This window comes from Cnephaeus nilssonii (genome assembly GCF_951640355.1).
Source record: "Cnephaeus nilssonii genome assembly, chromosome: 24".
In the NCBI taxonomy this organism is placed as follows: Eukaryota; Metazoa; Chordata; class Mammalia; order Chiroptera; family Vespertilionidae; genus Cnephaeus; species Cnephaeus nilssonii.
Genome location: NC_137095.1, coordinates 15,526,034 through 15,550,359, shown reverse-complemented (window position 1 = coordinate 15,550,359; position 24,326 = coordinate 15,526,034). Strand labels below are relative to the sequence as shown.

Here is a 24,326-nt window from a genome sequence, read left to right as displayed (position 1 = left end):
ATACCACGGAACGCTACTTCGTCGCCGATGTCCACTGGCAAAACCAAACCCAGAGGGAGGCCTCATAGTTTGAAGGCCATGCGTGCCTACGGCTCTGGATTCCTGGCCAACCCCCCACCCCTGCACTTGGTGCTGTTTCTTCTCACATTCCATCCGCTCGGCCCCACTTCAGCCCCAGCAACACGGATTTCACAGACGGCCTTGCATACCAGATTTCATGGGAGAGCCCCGGTCCTAAACGGAATCGAGTCTGCCTCCTAAAAATATACCCAAGTCCTGGACACAGAACACGACGTGGCCTTACTTATTAAAAACAGGGGGTTTTGGCAGATGAGGTCAAGTTCAATATTTGGGTTCAGATAATCCTGGGTTTAGAGTGCTCCCGGATTCCAATCACTTGTGTACTTCTGCGAGAGACGGGACAGAGATTCGAGACGCGGGAGCACGCAGAGAAAAAGCAGAGGTTGGGGAGCTACAGCCGCCAGCCACGGAAATGCAGGGATTGCTCACAGTGACCGGAAGTCAGGAGATAGGTCTCCCCCACAGCCTTCAGGGGGACACAAGTCTGTTGGCACCCTGATTTGGGATGGTTGCCCTCCAGAACTGTAAAGGGACAAATGTCTGTTGTTTCTGCGATCTTTTTTTTTTTAAATGTTTTATTGAGCTCAGAGAGGAAGGGAGAGGGAGAGATATAAACAACAATGATGAGAGAGAATCATGGATCAGCTGCCTCCTGCATGCCCCCCACCCTGGGGATGGACCTCCCCCCCCCAACCAGGCATGTGCCCTGAGTGGGAATTGAACCATGACCTCCTGGTTCCTAGGTCGATGCTCAACCACCGAGTCACGCCAACTGGGCCTGTATTATCGTTTTCTTGTTTGTTTGTAGGATATCTGGTGATGCGTCATCCTTTCACTTCTGAAATTTCTAATTTGTGTGTCTTCTTAAATTCATTTGATGCGTTACAAGTTTACCAACTTTATAGATCTTTCTAAAGAATTCATAATAGCCCTAACCGGTGTGGCTCAGTGGATAGAGCGTCGGCCTGAGGACTGAAGGGTCCCGGGTTCGATTCTGGTCAAGGGCATGTACTTTGGTTGCGGGCACATCCCCAGTAGGGAGTGTGCAGGAGGCAGCTGATCGATGTTTCTCTCTCATCGATGTTTCTAACTCTCTATCCCTCTCCCTTCCTCTCTGTAAAAAATCAATAAAATATATTTTTTTTAAATAAAGAATTCATAATATACCATCCCACCAAGAAAAAGAAAAGACCCCACCCATGTAGCTTCACTGGTGAGTTTTATAAAATGTAAGGAAGATTTTATAGCAACCCTACCAAAACTCTCCTTATAAAGGAAGGATGGAACCTTTTCCAACTTACATTTTTGTATTAGGATTATTATCCTGATAACAATATGAAAGACGGGCATTACGGGGGAACTTCAAACTAATTTCCTCATGAGCACAGATATAAAACTTAATAAAATATTAGCATAATAAATCCAGCAACTGTACAAAATATAATAAATGAGGATCTAGTGAGGATTTTGCAAGTTAGGTTTAATATTAAAAAGTCAATCCGTATAATTCATCATATTTACAGACTAAAGGGAAGGGATTATATAATCATCTCAAGAGATGTAGAAAGGTCATTTGGCAAAATTCAACCATCCTGGCTTGATAAAATTTCTCATCAAACTCGGAATGGAAAAAGAACTCCCTCAAACTAATAAAAGGCGTCAAAGATAAACCTACAGCTAGAATTATACTTAATGACAAAAGACTGGATGCTCTTTTAATACTTTCAAGAATAAGACCAGGAAGTCCATTTTCACCATTTCTATTCAATATTATACTGGAAGTTCTAAGCTGTGGCAATAGGTCAGAATTTTTAAAAATCTATCTTTATTCCTTTATATATTCGGAAGGAATATTTATTTATTCGTGTGTGTGTGTGTGTGTGTGTGTGTGTGACATGTATGATATATAAAGGAATAAAGCTGTATTTATTCACAGATAACATGATCATATATGTAGCCAGTCTTATGGAAACTACTTACACTACACTTGATTTTAGCCAAAAGGCTGAGAAGCGATAGAAACTACTTATAAATAATAAGTGAATTTAGCAAAGTTGTAGAACACAGGATTCATGGGATGAATTCAATAGAATGGACAGAATAGAGAAAAATGCCCAGGAACTTAATGACAGAACAATAGAAATTATCCAATCTAACCACAGAGAGCAAATAGACTTTAAAAAATAAACAGAGCCTCAGAGACCTATGGCTCTATAATAGAAGATCTAACCTGTACATCTTTGGAGTCCCCGAAGGTGACATGAAAGACAGTGTGGATGACAAAAGAAGTAATGGCTGATTCCACATATACGTGAGATCATGTGATATTTTTTTCTTTCTCTGATTGGCTTATTTTGCTTTGCATACCAATCTCCAGGTCCATCTAAGCTGTCCCAAAAGGTAAGATCTCCTTCTTTTTTATAGACGTGTAGCATTCCACTATGTAAACGTACCCACAGATTTTTTTAATCCACTTTCTCTACTGATGGGCTCTTGGGTTGTTTCCTGATCTTGGCCACTGTAAATAGGAATCTAATCATTAAAATAAACTGACAAACAAAATAGAAACAGAGGCATGGATTCATGCAACAGACTGACAGCTGTCAGAGGGGAGAGGGAAGGCGGGGCTGGATGAGAGAAGGTGAAGGGATGAGCCAAAGAATATATATCCATAACCCATGGATACTGACAACAGCGTGGTGATGCCCAGAGGGAAGGGGGTGGGTTGAGGTGGGCCAAAGCAGGGGTGAGGGTGCGGGTGGGGAATGGGGACATCTGTATTGTAATAAAAATAAAGTTTAAAAAATATTTTGTGCAATGGTAAGATATGTACACATATAATACCTTAATTTAAAAAAACAAAAAATATTTTGTGGGTGGGGAGGACAGGAGAGGGCTGGAAGAGGCTAATGTGGGGGAGGAGGACCTATGTAATATTTTCAACAATGAAGATTAAAAGAAAAAATACTTTAATGAAAGGGAAGGGAAGGGAAGAGAAATGGAGAAACATCGACGTGAGAGAGAAGGGAAACAGCTTTCTTTTGCTGACACACAGAGAAAGGTTTAGTGGTCTGGATTGAAGATCAAAACAACCACAACATTCCCGCAGGCCAAGGCCTAAGCCGGAGCAAGGCCCCAGCTCTCTTCCACCCTGTGAGGAAGGAGAGGGATGAGGAAGCTGCAGAAGAAACGTCTGAAGCGACAGGAGTTGGCTCATGAGCTTGGCAGAAAGGAGCCGTCTCCGTAAGGGCCAGGGGGGAGCAGCAAGTACTGACGGAGGAGCTACAGCAGCTTGTCCAGGAGATGTAGCTGAGCTACTCCACCAAGGCAGCTGCCCTGAGCAACAGGTCTTCACCGGGCCGTTGTGTCTCAATGGCTGAGCGTAGACCTGTGAGCCTGGAGGTCATGGTTTGACTCCCAGTCAGGGTTTCATTCCCATGCCCGGGGTGTGTGGACTTGATCCCCAGTACGGGGTGTGCAGGAGGCAGCTCATCAATGATTCTCTCTCATCATCGATGTTTCTATCTCTCTCTTCCTCTCTGAAATCAATAACAATGTTTTAAAAAATACATATAAAATAAAAAAATTGTGCCCTAGCTGGTTTAGCTCAGTGGATAGAGCATCGGCCTGTAGACCAAAGGGTCCCGGGTTCGATTCTGGCCAAGGGCATGTACCTTGGTTGTAGCCTTCTCCCCGGCCCGGGCCCTGGCGTGGGCAGGAGGCAACCAATAGATGTGTTCCTCTCACATCGGTATTTCTCAATGTCTTTCTCTCTCTCTTCCACTCTCTCTAAAAAAATCAATGGAAAAAATATCCTCGGGTGAGGATTAAAAATAAATTGTAATAATACTGTAATATCTATGTGGGTACTTGAAATATCAGAAGGAACACTTGGTACAATATAAGATTGTCTAACTGCTGTACTGTATACCTGAGACTAATACAAAATAATACTGAATGTAAACTGTAATTGGGGAGGAAAAACACACGAATTGGGCTCAATGTATTCTGCCTGTGCTCCACAAAGAAAGCAACAAAGTCTGGATGACAGCACATCTGTTTGCAACATGGTTTACTGAATATTTTAAGCCTAATTTTGAGAGCTGCGACTCAGAAAATAGGATTCCTTTCAACATATCATTGCTCATTGACAATGGGCACGGCCCTCCCCAACCCGAGAGCGCTGATCAACATGTACAACAAGATTAAACATTATTTTTTTTCATGCCTGCTAATACAACATCCTTTCCACAGCCCATAGATCAAGGAGTAATTTTGACATTCAAGTCTTATTCGCACCTCTCGCCCAGGCCCGGACCATTTTCAATGGCTGTTACTCACAAGTGGCTGGCCTGGCCCATGCTGTAGACTTCCTTAAAATCTCCGAAAGGCTTAAAAACCCCCAAACAAGCAGCATCTGGCTTCAGGGTGCCCGGTACCTCTTGCTAAGTGGGTCCAGGCTGGGAATAGGCAGCAGCTGACCTGGGCCTCCACCGGAGCCTCACCCAAGAGGCCCAGAACCAACACACCTGGTGATGGGCTTCAGACCACACCATAGCCCCACTCAATTAGCTCGCAAATGACACACCCAGAGGGCTTACAGCGAATCCTCGTCCATTCGGGCAGCCCCTTCATAACAGCTCACCCTCTGTAATCAGAGCCAGTCCTCACAGCCTGTCAGCTTGGGGGTCAATTCCCAACCCACTGACCTCCCAACAGAAATCAAGGCTCACCTCCATCAGGAGGGCTCACACAATCTCAAAAAAAAAAAAAAAGAGAGAGAGAGAGAGAGGATAATTTAAGGGACCTCTGGGACAACATCAAGTATGCCAACATTCACATCACAGGGATGCCAGAAGGAGAAGAAAGAGAGCAAGGAATTGAAAACCTATTTGAAGAAATAATGACAGGAAATCTCTCTATCCTGGCAAAGGAAATAGATAAGTCCAGGAAGCACAGGGAGTCCCAAACAGAATGAACCCAAAGAGGCCCACATCAGACACATTGTAATTAAAATGCCAAAGGGTTAAAGACAAAGAGAGAATCTTAAAAGCAGCAAGAGAAAAGCTGTTAGTTATGTACAAGGGAGCTCCCATACGACTGTCAGCTGATTTCTCAACAGAAACTTTGCAGGCCAGACGCGATTGATGAAAAGCAAGGACCTAGCAACCAAGATTACTCCACCCAGTAAAGCTATCATTTAGAATGGAAAGAGGAATGAACTTCCCAAACAAGAAAAAGCTAATGGAGTTCATCACCATCAAACCAATATTACAGGAAATGTTAAAGGGATTTCTTTAAGAAGAAGGAGGGGGGAATTTTTTTTTAATATGAATAATAAAATGGCAAAAACCACATACCTATCAGTAATTAATTTGAATGTAAATGGGTTACATGCTCCAATCAAATAGATTAATGGTTTCCAGGTGGGAGGGGAGTGGGGGGCTGGGTTAAAAAGGTAAAGGGATTAAGAAGTACAAATTGTTAAAACATAGTCACAGGGAGTAAAGTACAGCATAGAGAACATAATAAAAATATATACACAGTATTATATGTATGTATTAATAACTATGTACGGTGGATAGTAGGTAGACTTCTTGGGCAGATCACATCGTCAGTTATATAAATGTCTGAAACTAATATAATATTGAATGTCAACTGAAATAGAAAAAAAATTTTTAAATAAGGTAGAATATGTTTTAAAAAATTATGATTGTAGGGAAACTTTAACCAAGAAAAGGACATAAGCCCTAGCTGGTTTGGCTCAGTGGCATCAGCCTGGGGACTCACGGATCCTGGGTTCAATTCTTGTCAAGGGCACATACCCAGTTGTGGGCTCTATCCCCAGTAAGGGCATGCAGGAGGCAGCCGATCAATGATTCTCTTTCATCATTGATGTTTCTATCTCTCTCTCTCTCCCCCTTCCTATCTGAAATCAATAAAAAATATGTTTTAAAAAAACAAACAAAGAAAAGGACATAAGAATATGAGGATGCAGCTGTAGGAACTCCATGGATACTTCTTGTGTCCGGCGCAAGAGACATTATCTTGAAGACAATGTCTGGAAGATTCTACTTTGCCATTGTTGGCCACTATGATAAATAGTCTGTAAAAGTTGGGGGTGGGATGGGGGGGGGAGACTGAGGACACTAAATAGCATGAAAGCCTATAGGGGGGGGAAACAAAGAACTCCCTCCATCCCTGCCAACAACAGCACAACAGCAAAAGCTAAAAGGAACATAGCAGGAAATCTATATCGTTGCTGTGTCCAGTCATCAAGTGTTCCCAGGGACTATAAGAATAAATAAGCAATGTATAATCAAAGGATATGAATGGTTTTGCTCCCAGTTACATACACGCACAGTAAAACCTGTAGATAAGTAGAACCTGGTTAATTATTAAAGGAAAGCGAAGATTCTACTTTCTACTCGTCCAGTTTAGGAACCACGTTTAGTCCTTAAATGGAACATGAGCTCAAGTCGCTGTCAGGGGTTCTCATGTCTTGATTACGATGCGATAATACACAATAATGATGTACTACACAACAACGATGCAATAGTGTCTCGAGAATGATAGATAGAAACATCAATAATACACAATACGTGTCAGTGGAGATGGAGCCATTGCATTTGGAAAGCAGAGGACACCGTAATCACTCGCCAAACAAGTATTTTCACTCTTTTCTCCACTGACACTATCCCATCAAGCTTATCTGCGAACAAAATCGGTCAAAAATGGGGGTAAAGGGAATACCAACTTGGGCCCAGACCTTCCGCATCCCTTAAAAGCCACCCTGAAGAATTGGAAGCAACCTGAATTTCTAACCACAGGATACAACAATTAATTGAATAATGGAGACCATGTGGTGTAGAAAAAAAGAATGATTAGGGCTCTCCAGCACTTGGGAAAAGGCTTGTGAAATTATTGCTAGGTGAAAATCAGCATATAAATTATATAGAGTAATCATTTCAACTACTTGAAAGACATTTTTTTCCATATGCAAAAAGGACTAACCAGGCGCACACGCAATATTACAACATGTATTAGGAGTGTGGCATTAAAATTCATTTGATGAGGGAGAAAGAATAATGGGAGGGAATGAGAAGAGAGGGAAGGAAATCAGTCCTTAGGCAATGAGTGGAGTGGAAACTGTTGCCAGGGAGACCGGTTACTAGGCTGAAATCGTGTAAATGGGAATTGATGAAATTCTACACCAAGGCAGAGGCTGTGGAGATTAAAAAAAAAAAAAAAAAGGAAAGGAAATATCGAGGCTATTATTTTTTGTCAAAGAAAAACCATATCAGAAAGGAGGAAGAATTATTTTTCTTCAAGAAAAAACACAGAGGGAAAAAAAAGTTACATGGCCCTTCTGACGATGAGAATAAATTAAAACGGTGATATTAAGTAATGTTTGTTAATTACTTCATCGGTGATGGCGATTGCCTCTCTTGTCATCTTTTTATGCAGCCGATGAGGTTGTTTCCATCACTATTGTAATTTTAAAGAGGAGATGATGAAGGTGGAGAGAGCTAAGTGTCTTGTTCTCTATTACATAGCCAGTGAGTGGGAGATCTAGATCATTTCCACCAGATATCGAACCATAACTTGGACCCTGAACTACATGCTCAGTGCCTGGACAAGGATGGTGGGATATACAGGCCTGGACCAAGCCTGACAGTTTAAAACATCCTTCCTTCCTTCCTTCCTTCCTTTCCTTCCTTCCTTCCTTCCTTCCTTCCTTCCTTCCTTCCTTCCTTCCTTCCTTTCTTCTTTCCTTCCTTCCTTCCTTTCTTCTTTCCTTCCTTCCTTCCTCCCTTCCTTTTCCCTCTTCTCCCTTTTGCTCCTCCTTTCTCTTCTTCCTCCTCCTTTCTCCTCTTCTTCCTCCTCCTTTCTCCTCTTCCTCCTCCTCCTCTTCCGTTTTCTTCTTCTTCACCGTATTTCTGGAATCCTTGTTCCTCTTCACGCTAGTTAATTTGCTCTTCTGGTGATGGGGTTTTGCAGTGTTTGCCTCTCTGGGCAAGGTGAACAGTTAACAGGTGTACAGAATGAAGACTTAGGAACTGTCTCCCAAATTATCCCAGTAAAAAAGAAGAGGGGAGTCAGGTTCACCCTTCAAACATTTGTTGGGGGTGGGTGAGGGGAGCTGAGAAGTCGGAGGAGCTGGTGGTGGATCTAAGGGACTATCAAAATGTGGCCTCTTGGCGTGGCTCCGTGGTTGAGCATCAACCTATGAACCAGGAGGTCAGGGTTCGATTCCCAGTCAGGGCACATGCCCGGGTTGTGGGCTCGATTCCCAGGGTGGGGCGTGCAGGAGGCAGCCGATCCATGATTCTCTCCCATCAGTGATATTTCTATGTCTCTCTCTCCAGCTCTCTTCCTCTCTGAAATCAATAATATATATATACTAATCCGTGCACCAGTAGCTTGCTCCCGCCCTCCTGTAGCTCTCCACCACCCACTTGTAGCTCGCTGCCCCACTCTCCTGCTGATCCGGTCTTTACGTGGTCGGTCATTACGCTTCAGTGGCATAACGACCATTTGCATATGACATCTTTATGATATAGGATATATATATATATATATATATATATATATATATATATATATATATATATATGATATGTGGTCTCTTTTCCACGGGAAGGGAAGAAGCCCAAGTCCCTGGCCCTCCTTGTGGTTCAGACCTTGGAAGACTCTGGCAGAGAACGTGCTGACAAGACAAACTTGAAGAAGAGCACAGGACAGAGGAGCTGCATTGCTGAGACATTTGCGATGAACCGTCAGTGGGAAGAGACAGGAAGAGGAATACAATTCGCCCCCACGCACACAGGACGAAGATGGGCCCAGGAGAGCTCTCCCACATTCAAAGCGGCTGCGTTAGAGCCAACGGATTATAAGGATGTTTTGCTTCTGTTCCGTGTTGTTCAAACCTCACAACAAAAAACCTACACTAGATGCAAAAGTGACTTAAAACCCAAGGAACTGGTTTGCTGCCTTTCACGGCCTCGCCCTGGGGCCGACTTAGAAGCACTGACTGGGTCTCCAGGAGAACCCGGGACTCCACCTGTGTCCTTGAATGGATCATCTTGTCACAGCTTCCTCTGCTCAGGTGTTTGTTCTTTCAATCTTCTCGTGCCTATCCCTCCGAGTCACTAACCAAGGTCCTTTCCCCAGGACAATGCCCCTCAAGGCTGGACTATGGCTCACGGTGTGCATAACGGGTTTAATCCTACATCCAAGTGGAGAGGACAGCGCAGGGAAGGCCAACCAGTAGAAGAAATCACAACAGGAGACTGATTTTGATTTACAACTATGGTGCTAAGAAACAGCAAAACGATTAACAAGCAAGACGTAAAAATAATGAGAGATTATCTTCCCTCTGTGTGGTCAACAGGTAGTTCAGATCCTGACCTTATCTATAAGTAAAAGGCAAATGAAAAAAAAAACAAAACAAAACCAAGAACATCCCTTTTCAAAGTAATTTAGAGAAGCAAATATTAACTCAGACATTCATTGTAAGGTGGCTGGCCTCATTGGTATGAAATACATTTATCTTTAGAAGATGATTTACCAGTAAACAGTGTTAATGTATGTGAGAGAAATCGACATTAAAGGGATACTGGTGGACTCCAAACTTGTGAAATGTATATGAAGGCAACTGGGCAATATATGAATAAAATACTAATTTATATTCTTTAATACAGCAATTCCATTTCCAGAAATATGTAAATTAAATATTCAAAAATGAGGACGTCTATTGTGTCAATTAATACTAGTAAAAATGGAAAAATATTCCTAAATGTCTTTCTATAAGAAATGTTTTAAATATTCTATGCCTAGTGAACGTAATAAAATGTTGAGCATTCCTTAAAAAAGGTATTGGCATGGAAATACATTTTCAACATTACAAGTAATATAAACATATATTATTCCATTTTTTTTTACAGTGTATACATGTGCAACACCATTGCAAATAGATAAACTAAATTGTGGTTATAATGAAATATGGAATTGCTGGAGTGTTTTCTCTTTACACACATCTATGTTGTCATTATAATTTACACTTTATTTTAATATATTTTAAATTTTGTTTATTTATTGTTTATTGATTTTTTGAGAGAGAGAGAGAGAGAGAGAGAGAGAGAGAGAGAAAGAGAGACATCGATTTGTTATTCTACTTATTTATGCATTCATTGGTTGACTCTTTTTTTTAATTTCTTTATTGATTAAGGTATCACATATTTGTCCTCATCCCCCCATTCCCATCCCACACCCCTCCCCACACATGCCCCCACCCCCCTGTTGTCCTTAACCGCCGGTTAGGCTCATATGCCTGCACACAAGTCCTTTGGTTGCTCTCCCCCTTTACCCCCACCCTCCCCTACCCTCCCCCTGAGGCCCGACAGTCTGATCCATGCCTCCTTGTTTCTGGGTCTGTTCTTGTTCATCAGTCTATGTTGTTCATTATTTCCCCTAGATGAGTGAGATCATGTGCTATTAGAAATACACTTATAAGAACCGAAAATGAGACAAGCAATAATGGTTATGGTGACAGGCAAGTGAATCAGTGTGTAGTGAGTTTCTTTCTGGGCCAACAATTCTTTTGAGACCCAATTTCAATGTCCAACAGTTCCTTATGTGTACATGTCGGCACTGACATTTCAGTTCTGGATGGTGGACAAATGGTGGTGATGCAGGTCCGACTCTGTCCGGGGTTTGGTCCTGGGCAATGTGCAGTGATGCACAGCTGCTAACTGCTAGTATGGGAAGGCCACGTCAGCGTCTTCCGTCTCTGGACTGCTTCTCTTCTGTCTTCATGGCTGGAGTAGTCCTGTCGATTCCTCTCTGTTGCTGGAATCCACATGGTCTCAGAGTTGTTTGCTGAAAATATACAAACATATTCTCGACATTGGTGGACTCTTGTATGTGCCCTGACTAGATATCGAATTCGAAACCTTGGAGTATCAAGACGACAGTCGACTCCAGTGGTCGGCAAACTGCGGCTCGCGAGCCACATGCAGCTCTTTGGCCCCTTGAGTTTTTAGCAAAGGCCAGCTGAGGAGGACCCTCATTAAGTTAATAACAATGTACCTACCTGTATAGTTTAAGTTTAAAATGTTTGGCCCTCAAAAGGAATTTCAATCGTTGTACTGTTGATATTTGGCTCTGTTGACTAATGAGTTTGCCGACCACTGGTCTACCCAACTGAGCTACCTGGCTAGGGCAATACATCTTAAATTTATAAGTATGAAACAATATTGTACTTTGAAAAAACTAAACCATAAACACTTAAAATGGGCAAAGACAGAGAAATTAGAAATATAAATAAATATAAGACAATTGTCTGACCTTCCAAATAATTAAACAAATTCAGAGTGACATAGCACTTCCATATATCCAATTTTCAGGGATGAAAAAATAAGTACTGCAATGTTGATGAGAAAACATAATATCTTTTGCACCCCTGGAAATTAACGAGGCAAACCCTAGCAAGTACACTGAAAATGCCTTACTTTTTCTGAGTTTCCACATTCAGGAATCAGTATGGAGCACACAATAAGAGACTAGACAATAACTTCTCTTTTTTTAAATATATTTTTATTGGTTTCAGAGAGGATGGGAGAGGGAAGGGAGAGAGAGAATCACTGATCGGCTGCCTCCTGCACGCCCACTACTATGGATTGAACCAGCAACCGAAGTATGTGTCTTTGACTGGAATCGAACCCGGGACACTTCAGTACACAGGACAACACTCTATCACTGAGCCAAACTGGCGAGGGCACAAGATGTATTTTTATACTTTCTTAGGATGACAGTGGCACTTACCCTGATTCCACCTAGGGTTACCACGGTCCTGTACCTGGGATAAGGTCATCTTTCCACCGAAAACTCTAAATACAACATCTGGCTTGCTTGGTGACATTTTTGCTTACCCATTTACCAGCTGTCACGAGGATCATGTTCCTACTGTGGAACGTTGCTCGGGGCAGAAATATGAACTTTGTTTTTAAAAGGAAAGGTCAGCGCGCATTTTTGACCTGTCATGCAGTTCCTTGATGGGGCGGAGCAGGAGCCAACACTTGTTTTCCCCCACCTTGAACTAGAAGACGAAGAAACATCATCACTGATGTTTCTCTTTCTCTCTCCCTCTCCCTTCCTCTCTGGACTCAATAAAAATAGACTTTCGAAAATAAATAAATAAATTGTACCCTAAATCTAATGACTGATGTGTCTATCGGAGAAAGGAGAAGACTCTTCCAGCTACACAGACTCGGGCGGGGGGTGGGGGGGCGGCAGGCATGGAAATACTCAAGTAAAGATGGAGGTAGAGATTGGAGTTATTTGGCCACAAGCCAAAGAATTTCTCCAGAATCTGGGAGAGGCAAGGAAGGATTCTCCCCTAAAGCCCTCGGTGGGAGCGTGGCCATGCCAACACCTTGGTCTCAGATTTATACTGACAGAAGGAGGAGAGAATAAACTGTTATTTTAAGCCACCCACTCTGGTAATTTGTTACAACAGTCCTAAGAAACGGATGTAGGGGAACGGCTCACTGTTTGCAAAACAATTAATGTGATGTCTACCGTCCACCAACCCAAGGATGAGAAATCATGTAATCATCTCCATAGATGCAGAAAAAGCATTTGACACATGCAACCTCCATCGACGATGATGAAAACTTTCAGCCAAGTGGATAGAGAAGAAATTTACCTCAAAATGATACAGATCACCTATGACAAGCCCACAGCTGACATCATACTCAATGGTGAAAAGCTGAAAGCTATTCTTAGAAGACAAGGATGCCCACTATTATTCAATATCGTATTGAGAGCCCTAGCCACAGTAATCAGGCAAAAATTCAATATGGTTAACAAATGAATTCAGCAGAGTAGCAGGGTACAAAATTAATATACAGAAATCAATCATGTTTCTATACATTAATAATGAAAAATCAGAAGGAAAAAAATGGAGAAAACACTCCCATTTACAATTGCATCAAAAAGAATAAAATACCTAGGAATAAATTTAACCAAGGAGGTGAAATACCTTTATTCTGAAAACGACTAGACACTAGACAATGAAGTGAACACAAATAAATGAATGGATAGTCCATGGATTGGAAGACTTAATATCATTAAAATGTCCAGACTGCCCAAAACAATCTACAGATTCAATGCAATTTCTATTGAAATACCTATGGCATTCTCTCAGAATTATAAAAAAAAAAAATCCTAAAATTTATATGGAACCAAAAAAGACCCTGAACTGCTAAAGCAATCTTGAGGAAGAAGAACAAAGTTGGGTGGATCATGCTTTCTGATTTCAACCTATACTACAAAGCTATAATAACCGAAACAGTATGGTACTGGCACAAAGACAGACACAGAGTACAGTGGGATGGAACCCTCAGCAAAAGATAAGCAAATTCCAACAATATGTGGGGACGGGGGGAGAAAAAGAATTGTGCATCCCATACTTGAACCCCGGGGTCTGCGTGAACAGGGTTTAACTTCCAGAAGAGCGTTGAAGATGAAGCAATCTATTTTGATACGTCCCATAAATAGATATGGAGAGGAAAATCCTATGGCCATCTGGTAACGGGCTTAGGTGGCCTGGGCCTGTTGGTCGTCTCTGCTTCTCGTTGTGTTTTTCTTTTCAATGGCTCTCAAGTAGTGTGGGGAGAAGTTCACCTTGTGGCTTTTCTTCCACTTTACGTTTGTTTTCTCCGTGTCTGGAGGGCATTTATACGTGTGTTTATGGGGACAGAGGTATGAACCTCTGTGGTGTGCGTCACACTTTCACGCAATGAAGAATTATTCCACCCTAAGAACACCCCTCTAGGCACTCTCTCTGGGTGATGCGATTTACTTTCTTCACCTCCCAAACGTGGATTCCCTCTATTCCCTGCCACAACATCGAGTCCCCTTCGCAGTATGCATTGCAAAAAAATTATTTTTTAAGACTATCCCATTTCTAGGAGACATATGTAATACTTCCAACGGTAAAGAATTAAAAAAAAAAAAGTGTTCCATGTCTGGGTTTTTTTTTAATAGTGTATTTTTCTTTTTATATTTTTATCGATTTCAGAGAGGAAGGGAGGGGGCCAGAGAGAAACAACAATGATGAGACAAGAATCAGGGATGGGTTGCCTCCTGCACAAGCCCCACTTGGGGATCGAGCCCACAACCCGGGCATGTGCCCTGAACGGGAATCGAACCTGATCTCCTGGTTCAGAGGTCGAAGCTCAACCACTGAGCCACACCAGCTGGGCTCAGTCAACGTATGGACTGAATGCAGTGATGGGATGACTCATTTGCTCGTTTGCTTAGGGGCCCTTTTCCTTCCACCACTTCCCCTCACTGTGGACGGCAGAGACCACCTCCCTCCTCGTTATATCCCGGGAACAATGGCAGCAGCGTGGGCAACTAATAGCTGCAGCGTGAAGAGGAGACCTGTTGTTTTTCCTTCACTCCAAGGAGTCCCGGGGAAAGGTCTCTTATCCACCTGCAATCTTATCTCTGATTCCCAGCTGACCTTTCCAAAGATCAGTGCCTCCGTGCAGGCAGACCAGCTGCCTTGTGGGTGTGGGCGTTTCAGTCCTTCGGCCTTAGCTGGCCAGGCATGTGCAATGCCCCCCCCCCCCCGACCTTAGGGATACTGGAGAGGCCGAGGGGCCAAGGTCGAGTCCGCTCCCCGCCCAACGGTGACAAGCAGCAGTCCCTGGCCTCACTTCTTCTTTTCTAGCAAAAAAGGGGGGCCAGGCTGCCAAACAGCTACTCCTCGCACCTGAACTTCTTCCTGCCCTGCTGGTGGGGCTCGGTGGTGGAACATTGACCTATGGATGAACCAGGAGGTCACGGTTGGATCCCCACCCGGGCTGGATATCCGGTGTGGAGCGTGCAGGAGGCAGCCCATCGGTGATTCTCTCTCATCATGGATGTTTCTCTCTCCTTCTCCCTTCCTCTCTGAAATCAATAAAAAAATATACATTTTTTTTTAAATGAACTTCTTCCAGGCACATGATATGACATTGCTCAATAGTTGCTAAGCACATTCCTGGGAGTGCTCTTTCTCAATCCTTTGGCCTGTCTTTGGGGCCAGGATGGGGGCTCCAAGGTTGACTGAGGTTGCAGCCAGCAGCCTATGTGGACAGGAAGGAGCCAGAAGGATTCACATTTCATGCGGGATAGGGGAAAGGGGGGGGGGGACAGGGAGCCTGGGCCTCTGTGCTGGGAGCATGCGCACTATCCACTGGAGTCTCTGGGGGCGACCCCCACCCCCTTCCCCTGGTCACTATGGAAACCAGCGCTGGGACAAGGCTTCTCCTAGTCCCGAGCCTGCCAAAAACAGCCTGTCCACAGCTGTGTGATCTGTTTCACATTACAGTTTGAGGCAACCCACCCCCAAAACCGTCCCGCCCCAGAAGGTTTCATGACAATGTCTCCATGTACTTCCTGCATCCCTGGAGCTTGATGGACAGAATCTCCATGCAAAGAGTAACCCCTTTTCCTGAGTTTGACTGGCAGGTGTTTTTTTTTTTGCAAACTCCAGGCTTTCGTTGCTAAGCCGCTGGCCCCTGAGGTGACTTATTTTCCATGTCGAATCGGGTCAACCTGGGAGAACCCGGCCAACCCAATGTATCACTGGAGCTCCAGACCCCAGTCTTGACCTCGAATTAAACAAGCCGTAGAAGGCCCTGGCCGGGTGGCTCAGCTGGTTAGAGCGTGGTCCAGAGACACCAAGGTTGCAGTTTCGATCCCGGGCCAGGGCACATACAAGAACCAACGAATGGACGCAAAATTAAGCCGAACAACAAGTGGATCTTTCCCTCGCTCTCAAAAAAAAAAAAATTTTTTTTTAAGGAAGTTGTGTCTGCCTTCTTGTCCACAGTGCCATCCGTCCCGTGAGAAGGTCTGGACCTCATTGGATAGCAAGGAAGCTGCCAACCCCTCTCCCACCCCCCAAAGGACACTTCCTGTACTGGACGCCTATCCCAAGCTTTTCATTTTCCCCGCCATCCCCCTCTCCATGAATCTTCTTCTTGGTGGGAAATGCAGCCTCACCAGTAGATCTTTTCCTGGGCAGAAAGGATGTCCTAGGGGTCTGCCTTGTACTTGGTGCCAAACTTGAGCATCAGTCCCAATGCTTGAAAACCAGGGGTGGGGAACCTTTTTCTACCAAGGGCCATGTGGATATTGACAACACCTTTCGAGGGCCATATAAAATTATCCACTTAAATATTAGCCTGGTCATGTTATTTGCAATAGCTGAGATCTGGAAACAGCCCAGGTACCCAGGTATCCATTTATCCATATGTCCATATCAGTAGGTAAGTGGGTAAAAATTCTGTGGGACATTTACACCATGGAATACCATGCAGCTGTAAAAAAGAGGGATCTCGTACCCTTTGGGACAGCGTGGATGCACCTGGAGACTGTTATGCTACGTGAAATGAGCCAAACTGAGAAAGAGAAATGGTCTCACTTGTTTGTGGGATCTAATGAACAAAATGAATGGACCAATAAAATAAAACCCGAAGCAGGGAGGCATGGGACAGACGGACATACCTCGATGTGGGGCTGTGAGGTAAACCAAAGAACTTACATATGTGCAAGAGGCCCGATGCACGAAATCCGTGCAAGGAGCGAGGCCCTCACAGCCCCGCTTCGTCCGGAAGGTCATCTGGAAGGATGTCCGGTCTAATTAGCATATTACGATTTTATTATTGTAGATATGCATAGCCCATGGACACATGGACACGGGGTAGTGAAGACCTGGGGGTGAGGGGGTGGGTAGGGGCTGGGAGGAGGGGGAACCGGGGGGGAAATGGGAGATATCTGTAATGCTATCAACAATAAAAAATATACTTAAAAATGAGAGGGGAAATTAGCCTCCTCTATTTAATTAACTCGCCCCTCATGCCTTGGCAGGGCCAGACCAAATGATTTGAGGGCGTTCCTTCTATGGCCCACGGGATGGACGTTCCCCACCCCGGCCTTAAACCCTCTGAGCATAATACCTCACAGTGGTCCTAACGCTCAGGCCCTGGCACAGTATTAAACAACTCTCGTCACAAGTGAGGAGGGAAGTGAGCTGTCGTAGAGGTGGGGGTCTCTAGGTGACCATGAACGACCGCACCGGAATGAGGTCAAGTCCAGCGCACGAGGCAACGAGAACCCAAGCAGCCTTCTGGCCAGAGCTCTGATTTCTCACGGCAGCCGGAGCTTTTATAACTTTATAATTGTTTTTATAATAACCGCATTTATTACTTTTTTTTAAAATACGCAACGGTGTTCACGCTTTCACAACGGTTGTGCCCAAGTTTGAAGTGTAATGTCATGAATCCATTAAATCCAGGCAGGAAAAATAGGAGGATGCAATTTTAATAACTTTACAATGGCAAAAATGATGGCCCATGGCCCACGCTGAGCTGAGATTTAAATAATTGGCTCAAACATTTTCATTAGAGGGGGAAAAAAATATCTTCGATGAACTAGTTTGCCAGAATCATTAGAAAATAATAAATATCCAAGTGGACAGAAGGGGGAAAAAAAGGAAATGAATGGATATAAAATGCAAGAAGTGAGGATGATCTTGAAGAAGCATGTGGGCAATAATTTGATGCCGAGCCCTTCTTAAATAATAAAAAATAACATAACTGAAAACACTCTGTCAGATGTACTGAGAAAAATAGAAATCTACAAATTAAAGAAGAACATGAAAAATGGGAACAATCCAACTAAGATATATCTGAAAGATATGTAGGCATTAACCTTGTGAAGGGAAATGTTAGGAAATCCTATCGGAGGGACTGGGGTAGGGATGATCCCCCTAAAAGTGATACAAGCAGGAAAATCCAAAGAGAGAGAAACAGCGTGGAAAATCCTTCCCAGTCAACCTACTCGAGAGAAAAATAGAGAAATGAGAAATGGGATACAAGAAATAAAGAAAGTGCTAGAAATGCCCAGACAATATTGGATATAAGCTTTGGGTTTCAAGGGACAATAACCAGACACAAGATGGCATACTTTTTTTCCTTTTTTATTCTTTGTTTGGGTGGTATTTTTAATTGATTTTTTTAGAGCGAGAGAGAGAGAGAGAGAGAGAGGAAGGGAGAGGTATAGAGAGATAGAAACATCATGGATTGGCTGTCTCCTGCATGCCCCCCCCCCCCCCCAGGGAATCGAGCCTGCAACCCGGGCATGTGCCCTGACCAGGAATCAAACCAGTGGCCTCTTGGTTCCTGGGTTGACACTCAACTGCTGAGCTACTTGGGGGGGAAGGGGGGGCCAAGGTGGCCTATTTAATCGGCCCTAGCCAGTGTGGCTCAGTGGCTAGAGCGTCAGCCTGCGGCCTGAAAGGTCCCCTGTTGGATACATGCTAGGGTTGCAGGCTCGATCCCCAGTAGGGGGCGTGCAGGAGTCAGCCAATTAGATTCTCTCTCATCATTGATGTTTCTCTGTCTCTCTCTGAAATCAATAAAAAATACATTAAAAAAAAGAAGAAGAGAAGCTTTCAGCTTGAGGAAGCGCAGAAAGGACTGAAGGCTCACGCCAGGATGCTTCCCTCCAGGGGCGGGGGGCGGGGGGTGGTGGTGGTGTCAGCTTTGTTTTGCCCACTGCACACTTGTTTTTATAAAATACCCAAAAAAAAAAGAAATTAGAAAATACAGCCACCAATATGTGAGCGAGGGGGCCAGATATCATCTATGCTACCAGGTTTGAAAACAAGTTCCGCGCGTGGCTGGCAGGTTGGGACCAGCCAGGCGCTGGGAGCAGGTGGAGGTGACATTTCCCCGTGAACTCGGAGCGGAGGTCGCAGGCCGCAGTCGTCAGGGGAGGGAGGGTGCTGGGCAAAACGGAGGGGAAAAGGTCTCCTACACGTTTCGGGGAGTGAACATGGCGATCTTGGGAAGGATGGGCACTTTCCTGGGAAAAAAAAATAAAATAAAGTCAAAATGACCCCAGGGACGTGGGAAACAAAAATCGATGGCTAGTCCCCTGGCCGGGTTGCTCAGTGGTTAGCGTGCGGGGACCAAGGGAGGAGGACACCTACTAGGGTTGCAGGCTCGAGGTCAGGTGCATGCTGGGAGGACGCCTACTAGGGTTGCAGGCTCGAGATCAGGTGCATGCTGGGAGGACACCTACTAGGGTTGCAGGCTCGAGGTCAGGTGCATGCTGGGAGGACACCTACTAGGTTTGCAGGCTCGAGGTCAGGTGCATGCTGGGAGGACACCTACTAGGGTTGCAGGCTCGAGGTCAGGTGCATGCTGGGAGGTAACCAATCCATGCGCTTCTCTCACATCCATGTTCCTCTCTCTCTCCACCCACCCTTCCACTCTCTCTAAAAAATCAAGGGGAAAAATATCGCCGGGTGACGATTCAAACAAACCAATAGAAAATAAACATATAAATACACATTTTTTTAAAAATCAATGGTAGGGTTCAATAAAATACGTTAAAAAAATAAAATCCATGACTATTCACACACGACCAGTGTCACCCGGGAAAGTCCCATGGGCCCATGGGGGTTGACGACATTCGGTATTTCTCTCTTTTTTCTTTTTAATTTTTATTGGTTGGTTGATTTGAGAGGGAGACCGGGAGAGAGAGAGTTGCTGCTTGCACGTATTTTTGCATCCCTTGCTGGATTCGCGCCTGCGCCCTGGGCTCGAACCCGCAACCACGGCGCGGCCGGGGCTGCCATGTTTTGTCTCTGTTCCTCAGTCTTTCCCGCGGGAAGCACGGCCTCCGCCCCCTCTTTCCGCATGTCTTCATGCCGTCACCCCTCTGCTCTGGGGGGGGCCTCGACGGGGCGCGCCTGGCCTCTGGGTTCCCACGTCCGACCGACCGACCGACCGACCGACCACCGACCGACTCGCCACGGAGAGACCCCTTTTCTCGGCGTCCCCTCGCACCCTCGGGGTCCGGACGCCACGCGGACACCCCGGCCTGGGTCTCTCGGGGGCTGGACGCCTCTCGGAGGTGATTCCGCGTGGAACGACGGCCATTTTTCCTCAGAAACACGCTCCCCCCGGCGCCTCAGCCGTCCGGGAACACCTTACCTCGTCCCTGTCCAACTTGGGCGGCGCTCGGCCTTCTCCCTCCCCATCTCCCCGCGACCCGCTGCGGGCACACGGGACACTTCGGGGGGTCATGGCTGCTATCCATTCCAGGGGGGGGTCTGGGCCTTCTGGGGGGCGGGGGGCCTCGCCACATTCCCGACCCGTCGGGCGCGACGCCCCGCCCCGCCCCCCTCCGCCGCAGCTGGAAAGGCGCGGGCTCGCGGCCGCGCATGCGCAGTGTCCCGTCTGTCCGCGCTCCCGCCCCGTCGGGCGCCGCGCCACGCCCCCTCCGGCAGCTGGCACGGCCCGGCTGGCGGACGCGCATGCGCGGGGGGCCCGCCCGGCCGCTGGCCCCGCCCCCGGCCCGCCCGCCGCTACGGAAGGCGCCGCGCGCCCAGCGACGCGCACTTCCTCTCCAGGCGTCCGTCTGCGAAGGGAGCGCAAAGGCTCGACGAGCTGCTGGACGCGGAGGCCCTGCCCTTGTCGCCCGGAGCAGTCATGTCCGAAGCAAGTAAGCAGGGGTGCGACCCCGACTTTGCAGCCGAGGCCGCCGGCGCCGAGGCGTGCGGCGGCGGCGGCGGCGGCCCCGGGGTTCCCGGGGGGCCCCCCGCGCTCGCGTCCGCGTCCGCGTCCCAGGCCGCGGCGACCCTGGCGGGGCCCGACAGCCCCCCCTCAGGCCCCGGCGACGCCCCCGCCGCCTCGCCGCCGCCGCCGCCGCCCGAGGCCTGGAGCGACGAGGAAGACCCGAAGGCGCTGCTGCAGGCCGCGGAGGAGGGGTGCGCCCGCCAGGCCCCGAGCGCGGCCCAGCCGGTGCCCGCGCCGCCCACCGCGGCGCAGCTGGTGCAGAAGGCGCACGAGCTGATGTGGTACGTGCTGATGAAGGACCAGCGGCGGATGATCATCTGGTTCCCCGACATGGTGAAGGATGTCATCGGCAGCTACAAGAAGTGGTGCCGCAGCATCCTGCGGCGCACCAGCCTCATCCTGGCCCGCGTCTTCGGGCTGCACCTGCGGCTCACCAGCCTGCACACCATGGAGTTCTCGCTGGTCAAGGCGCTGGAGCCCGCCGAGCTGGACCGGGTGGCGCTGAGCGGCCGCATGCCCATGATGGGGCTGCTGCTCATGATCCTCAGCCTCATCTACGTCAAGGGGCGCGGCGCCCGCGAGAGCGCCGTGTGGAACGTGCTGCGCATCCTGGGGCTGCGGCCCTGGAAGAAGCATTCCACCTTCGGCGACGTGCGCCAGCTCCTCACCGAGGAGTTCGTGCAGCAGAACTACCTCAAGTACCAGCGCGTGCCCCACGTGGAGCCCCCCGAGTTCGAGTTCTTCTGGGGCCCCCGCGCCACCCGCGAGATCACCAAGCTGCAGATCATGGAGTACCTGGCCCGCGTCTTCAAGAAAGACCCGCAGGCCTGGCCCTCCCGCTACAGGGAGGCGCTGGAGGAGGCCCGAGCCCGGCGGGCGGCCGCGCCCCCGACCCCCTGCCCCCGCAACAGCTTCTCCGAGGACTAGCTGGGTCCTCGGAGGGAGGCGGGGAGTCCCCTCCCGGTGTCTGATCCTCTCTCACCAGGCTGGTGGGGGGGGGGAGGAGGAGGGGTGCGGGAAGGGGGCCTGTCGAGTCTCTTAAGGGGGTTTCCAAGCGCAGTATTTCACGTGTTACACGTTTTAAGTTTTTCAGTCCCCGTGCTTTTATACACCTTTTATTAATGCCATGTTGTATTCCTTGCAGCCCTCTTCGGAGGAGGTAGTGGGTAGGAGGTCTCCCCTGCATGTCTGTTTTATAAGTAACCTCTCTGTTGGTGCTTTCGGCTTCTGTGCTGCCTTTCTTGAATTTTTTTTTTCTTCCCCTTTTGTACCAGAGACGTGCTAAAAAAAAAACAAAAACACACACACACACACACATACAAACAACCCACACATTGAGAAGTTGTCCATCTTAATTCTCTTTCTATGGGACGGAGGACATGGTGTGCATCGGGGTGGACTGTGCCCCAGGAGAGTGTTGATGGATGAGAAGGACTCCACCCGCAAAAAAAAAAAAAAAAAAAAAAGCTGGCCTTTGCGAAGCCAAGAGAGAAAAAGTCAAGGTTCCAGCCCCTCCGGCTGGTGACCTCGCCATGGGCACAGGCGGCATCCGTGTGGCGTGATGTGGACTGGACTGGACTGGTCTCGTCTCAGTGTGGGCACTTGGCACCGTTGTTTACTAAAACCCGAGTTACAGACCCCCACCCCTGAGTAAACTTTAAAAAAAAACACACACACACAGTAAAGTTCTTGTGATACGATCATTTCTGGAGAGAAGCGTGCTTTTATCTTTTCCGCCGCCGCCGCATGCATGTGGGTGGGGTGGGGTGGGGTGGGGGAAACGGGGACGTTTACGAGGGGGAGCCATGACAGCTATTTCCGTGGGGCTGGGACAGCCACGACTCATGGTCACTCATAAACTGAACTTCTATAGTTTCGTGTGTGTTTTTTTTTTTTTTAATGCAACACACACACGTTCAGCACTTAAGCCAATCCAGAAAGGTACAGAGAAAGCACAAAAAAGCTCATCGTCCCAGTCCAGAGAAGTAGCGATGATTAATAGGGAGGGTAATTTCCCTTTCTGTGGTCACGGAAACAGCACTTGCTGTTTTTTAACTTAACCCTCACGACAGCCTCTTGCACCGGGGAGGAAGGTCAGGAACAAAGCCAGCATTTAACTTGCCCGAGATCATCAAGTTTAATGAGAGGAAGGGCTGGGGTTTGAACCCACACGGGAGGAGCCCAGAGCCTCAGCCTCCACGTTTCCCCACCTGCCTGCCCACAACGGCCCCCTTCCCCGTCCCTTTCAGTTTACTTCTTTAAAAATTTCACGTTATAGTCCCTACGCTTGGTTCCCTACCCCAAATGCGTGTACACACACACACACACACACGCACACACACACACACACACACACACACACGGCTAAGGGATCCTCCCATTAATCTTTTAGAGAAAGCAATCCCATTCGGGTTGTACAAATGAAGAAACTTGGTTTCAGAGAGATTAATGGGCCTGATCAAGTCACACTCCGGCTTAGCCGTGAAGCCAAAGATTTGAAACGTGGCCCTCCCTGGAAGGGCTGAAGTGAAGGAGCCAGAACACCCGTGGGACTCCCGGGGGAGGGGGAGGGAGGAGGGGTGGGGAGGGGTGGGGTGGGGTAGGGTGGGACGGTTGTCTGTCCGGACACCTGTGGCCCAGCAGGTCTTGAATTGCAAAGCGCCCCTAGCGAGTCCTCGGAGGGTGGAATGGGGTGAGGGTGAGGGTGGGGTGTGGGGGGTGGGAGAGAAACCCAGGAAGATTTCAGTCTTGCGAGCGGGTGGGGGAGAGAGAAACGGGCCTTGGATGAGACCAGACACCCTTCACCCTTCAGGAGGTTGGAAAAGACCGTGTAGGAAGCGTACAGCCACAACCACTCCGTGGGGTGGTTCAGTCACCGCTCGTAAACGCGTGAATTTTATAGTTTTATTCGTTTTTAAGTGCATCTCACGTGCTCAACGCGTCGACCAATACAGGACAAGGTGTAAATAAAGCCCCAAAATGCTCATCATCACAGCCCATAGAAGTAGCAGCTATTAATACCTGGTCAAAGCCATTTGGTGGGGGGGAACATAGACGATGAGAGGAATGCATCACCCCTAAAAGGACTAAACAGGAAGTTCTATCGGGGTGAGGGGGTTCGGTCCTGCTTTGGGAGCATAGGATTCCCAACACTTCATGGCAATACCCAACAGGTGGGTGGGTGCAGGTGCTGAAGGGACTTTCTGGGGTGGAGGGGGGCACATTTCGGCGAAAACTCCAGCAGCCGTGACCTGACTGGGATGTCCCCTCTCACCCAGAGCCAAGGGGAGTTCATAGGAATTTTAGAATTGTGAAAAATATTTTTACCCTGCCCGGCCAGTGTGGCCCAGTGGTTAAGCGTCGGCCTATCGAGCCAGGAGGTCACAGTTCAATTCCCAGCAGGGCACGTGCCCAGGTTGCGGGCTCGCTCCCCAGTGTGGGGCGTGCAGGAGGCAGCCGATCCCTGATTCTCTCATCATGGATGTTTCTAACTCTCCCTTCCTCTCTGAAATCAATAAAAAAATATATTTTTTTAAAAAAATGTTTTACCTAGCCCTGACCAGTTTAGCTCAGTGGATAGAGCGTCGGCCTGCGGAC

At 47.3% G+C, this 24,326-nt stretch overlaps 1 protein-coding gene across 1 annotated transcript; it reads left to right on the top strand.

The window, feature by feature from the left end:
- Nucleotides 1-20,557: 20,557 nt before the first annotated feature.
- NDN (necdin, MAGE family member) lies at nt 20,558-22,432 on the top strand. Its single transcript, XM_079763867.1, has one exon. The coding sequence runs from the start codon at nt 20,643-20,645 to the stop codon at nt 21,654-21,656; it is 1,014 nt and encodes a 337-aa protein (XP_079619993.1). The 5' UTR covers nt 20,558-20,642; the 3' UTR covers nt 21,657-22,432.
- Nucleotides 22,433-24,326: the final 1,894 nt, after the last annotated feature.

Coding starts and splice junctions, on each gene's coding strand:
- NDN (XM_079763867.1), top strand. CDS start 20,643: ATGTCCGAAGCAAGTAAGCAGGGGTGCGACCCCGACTTTGCAGCCGAG.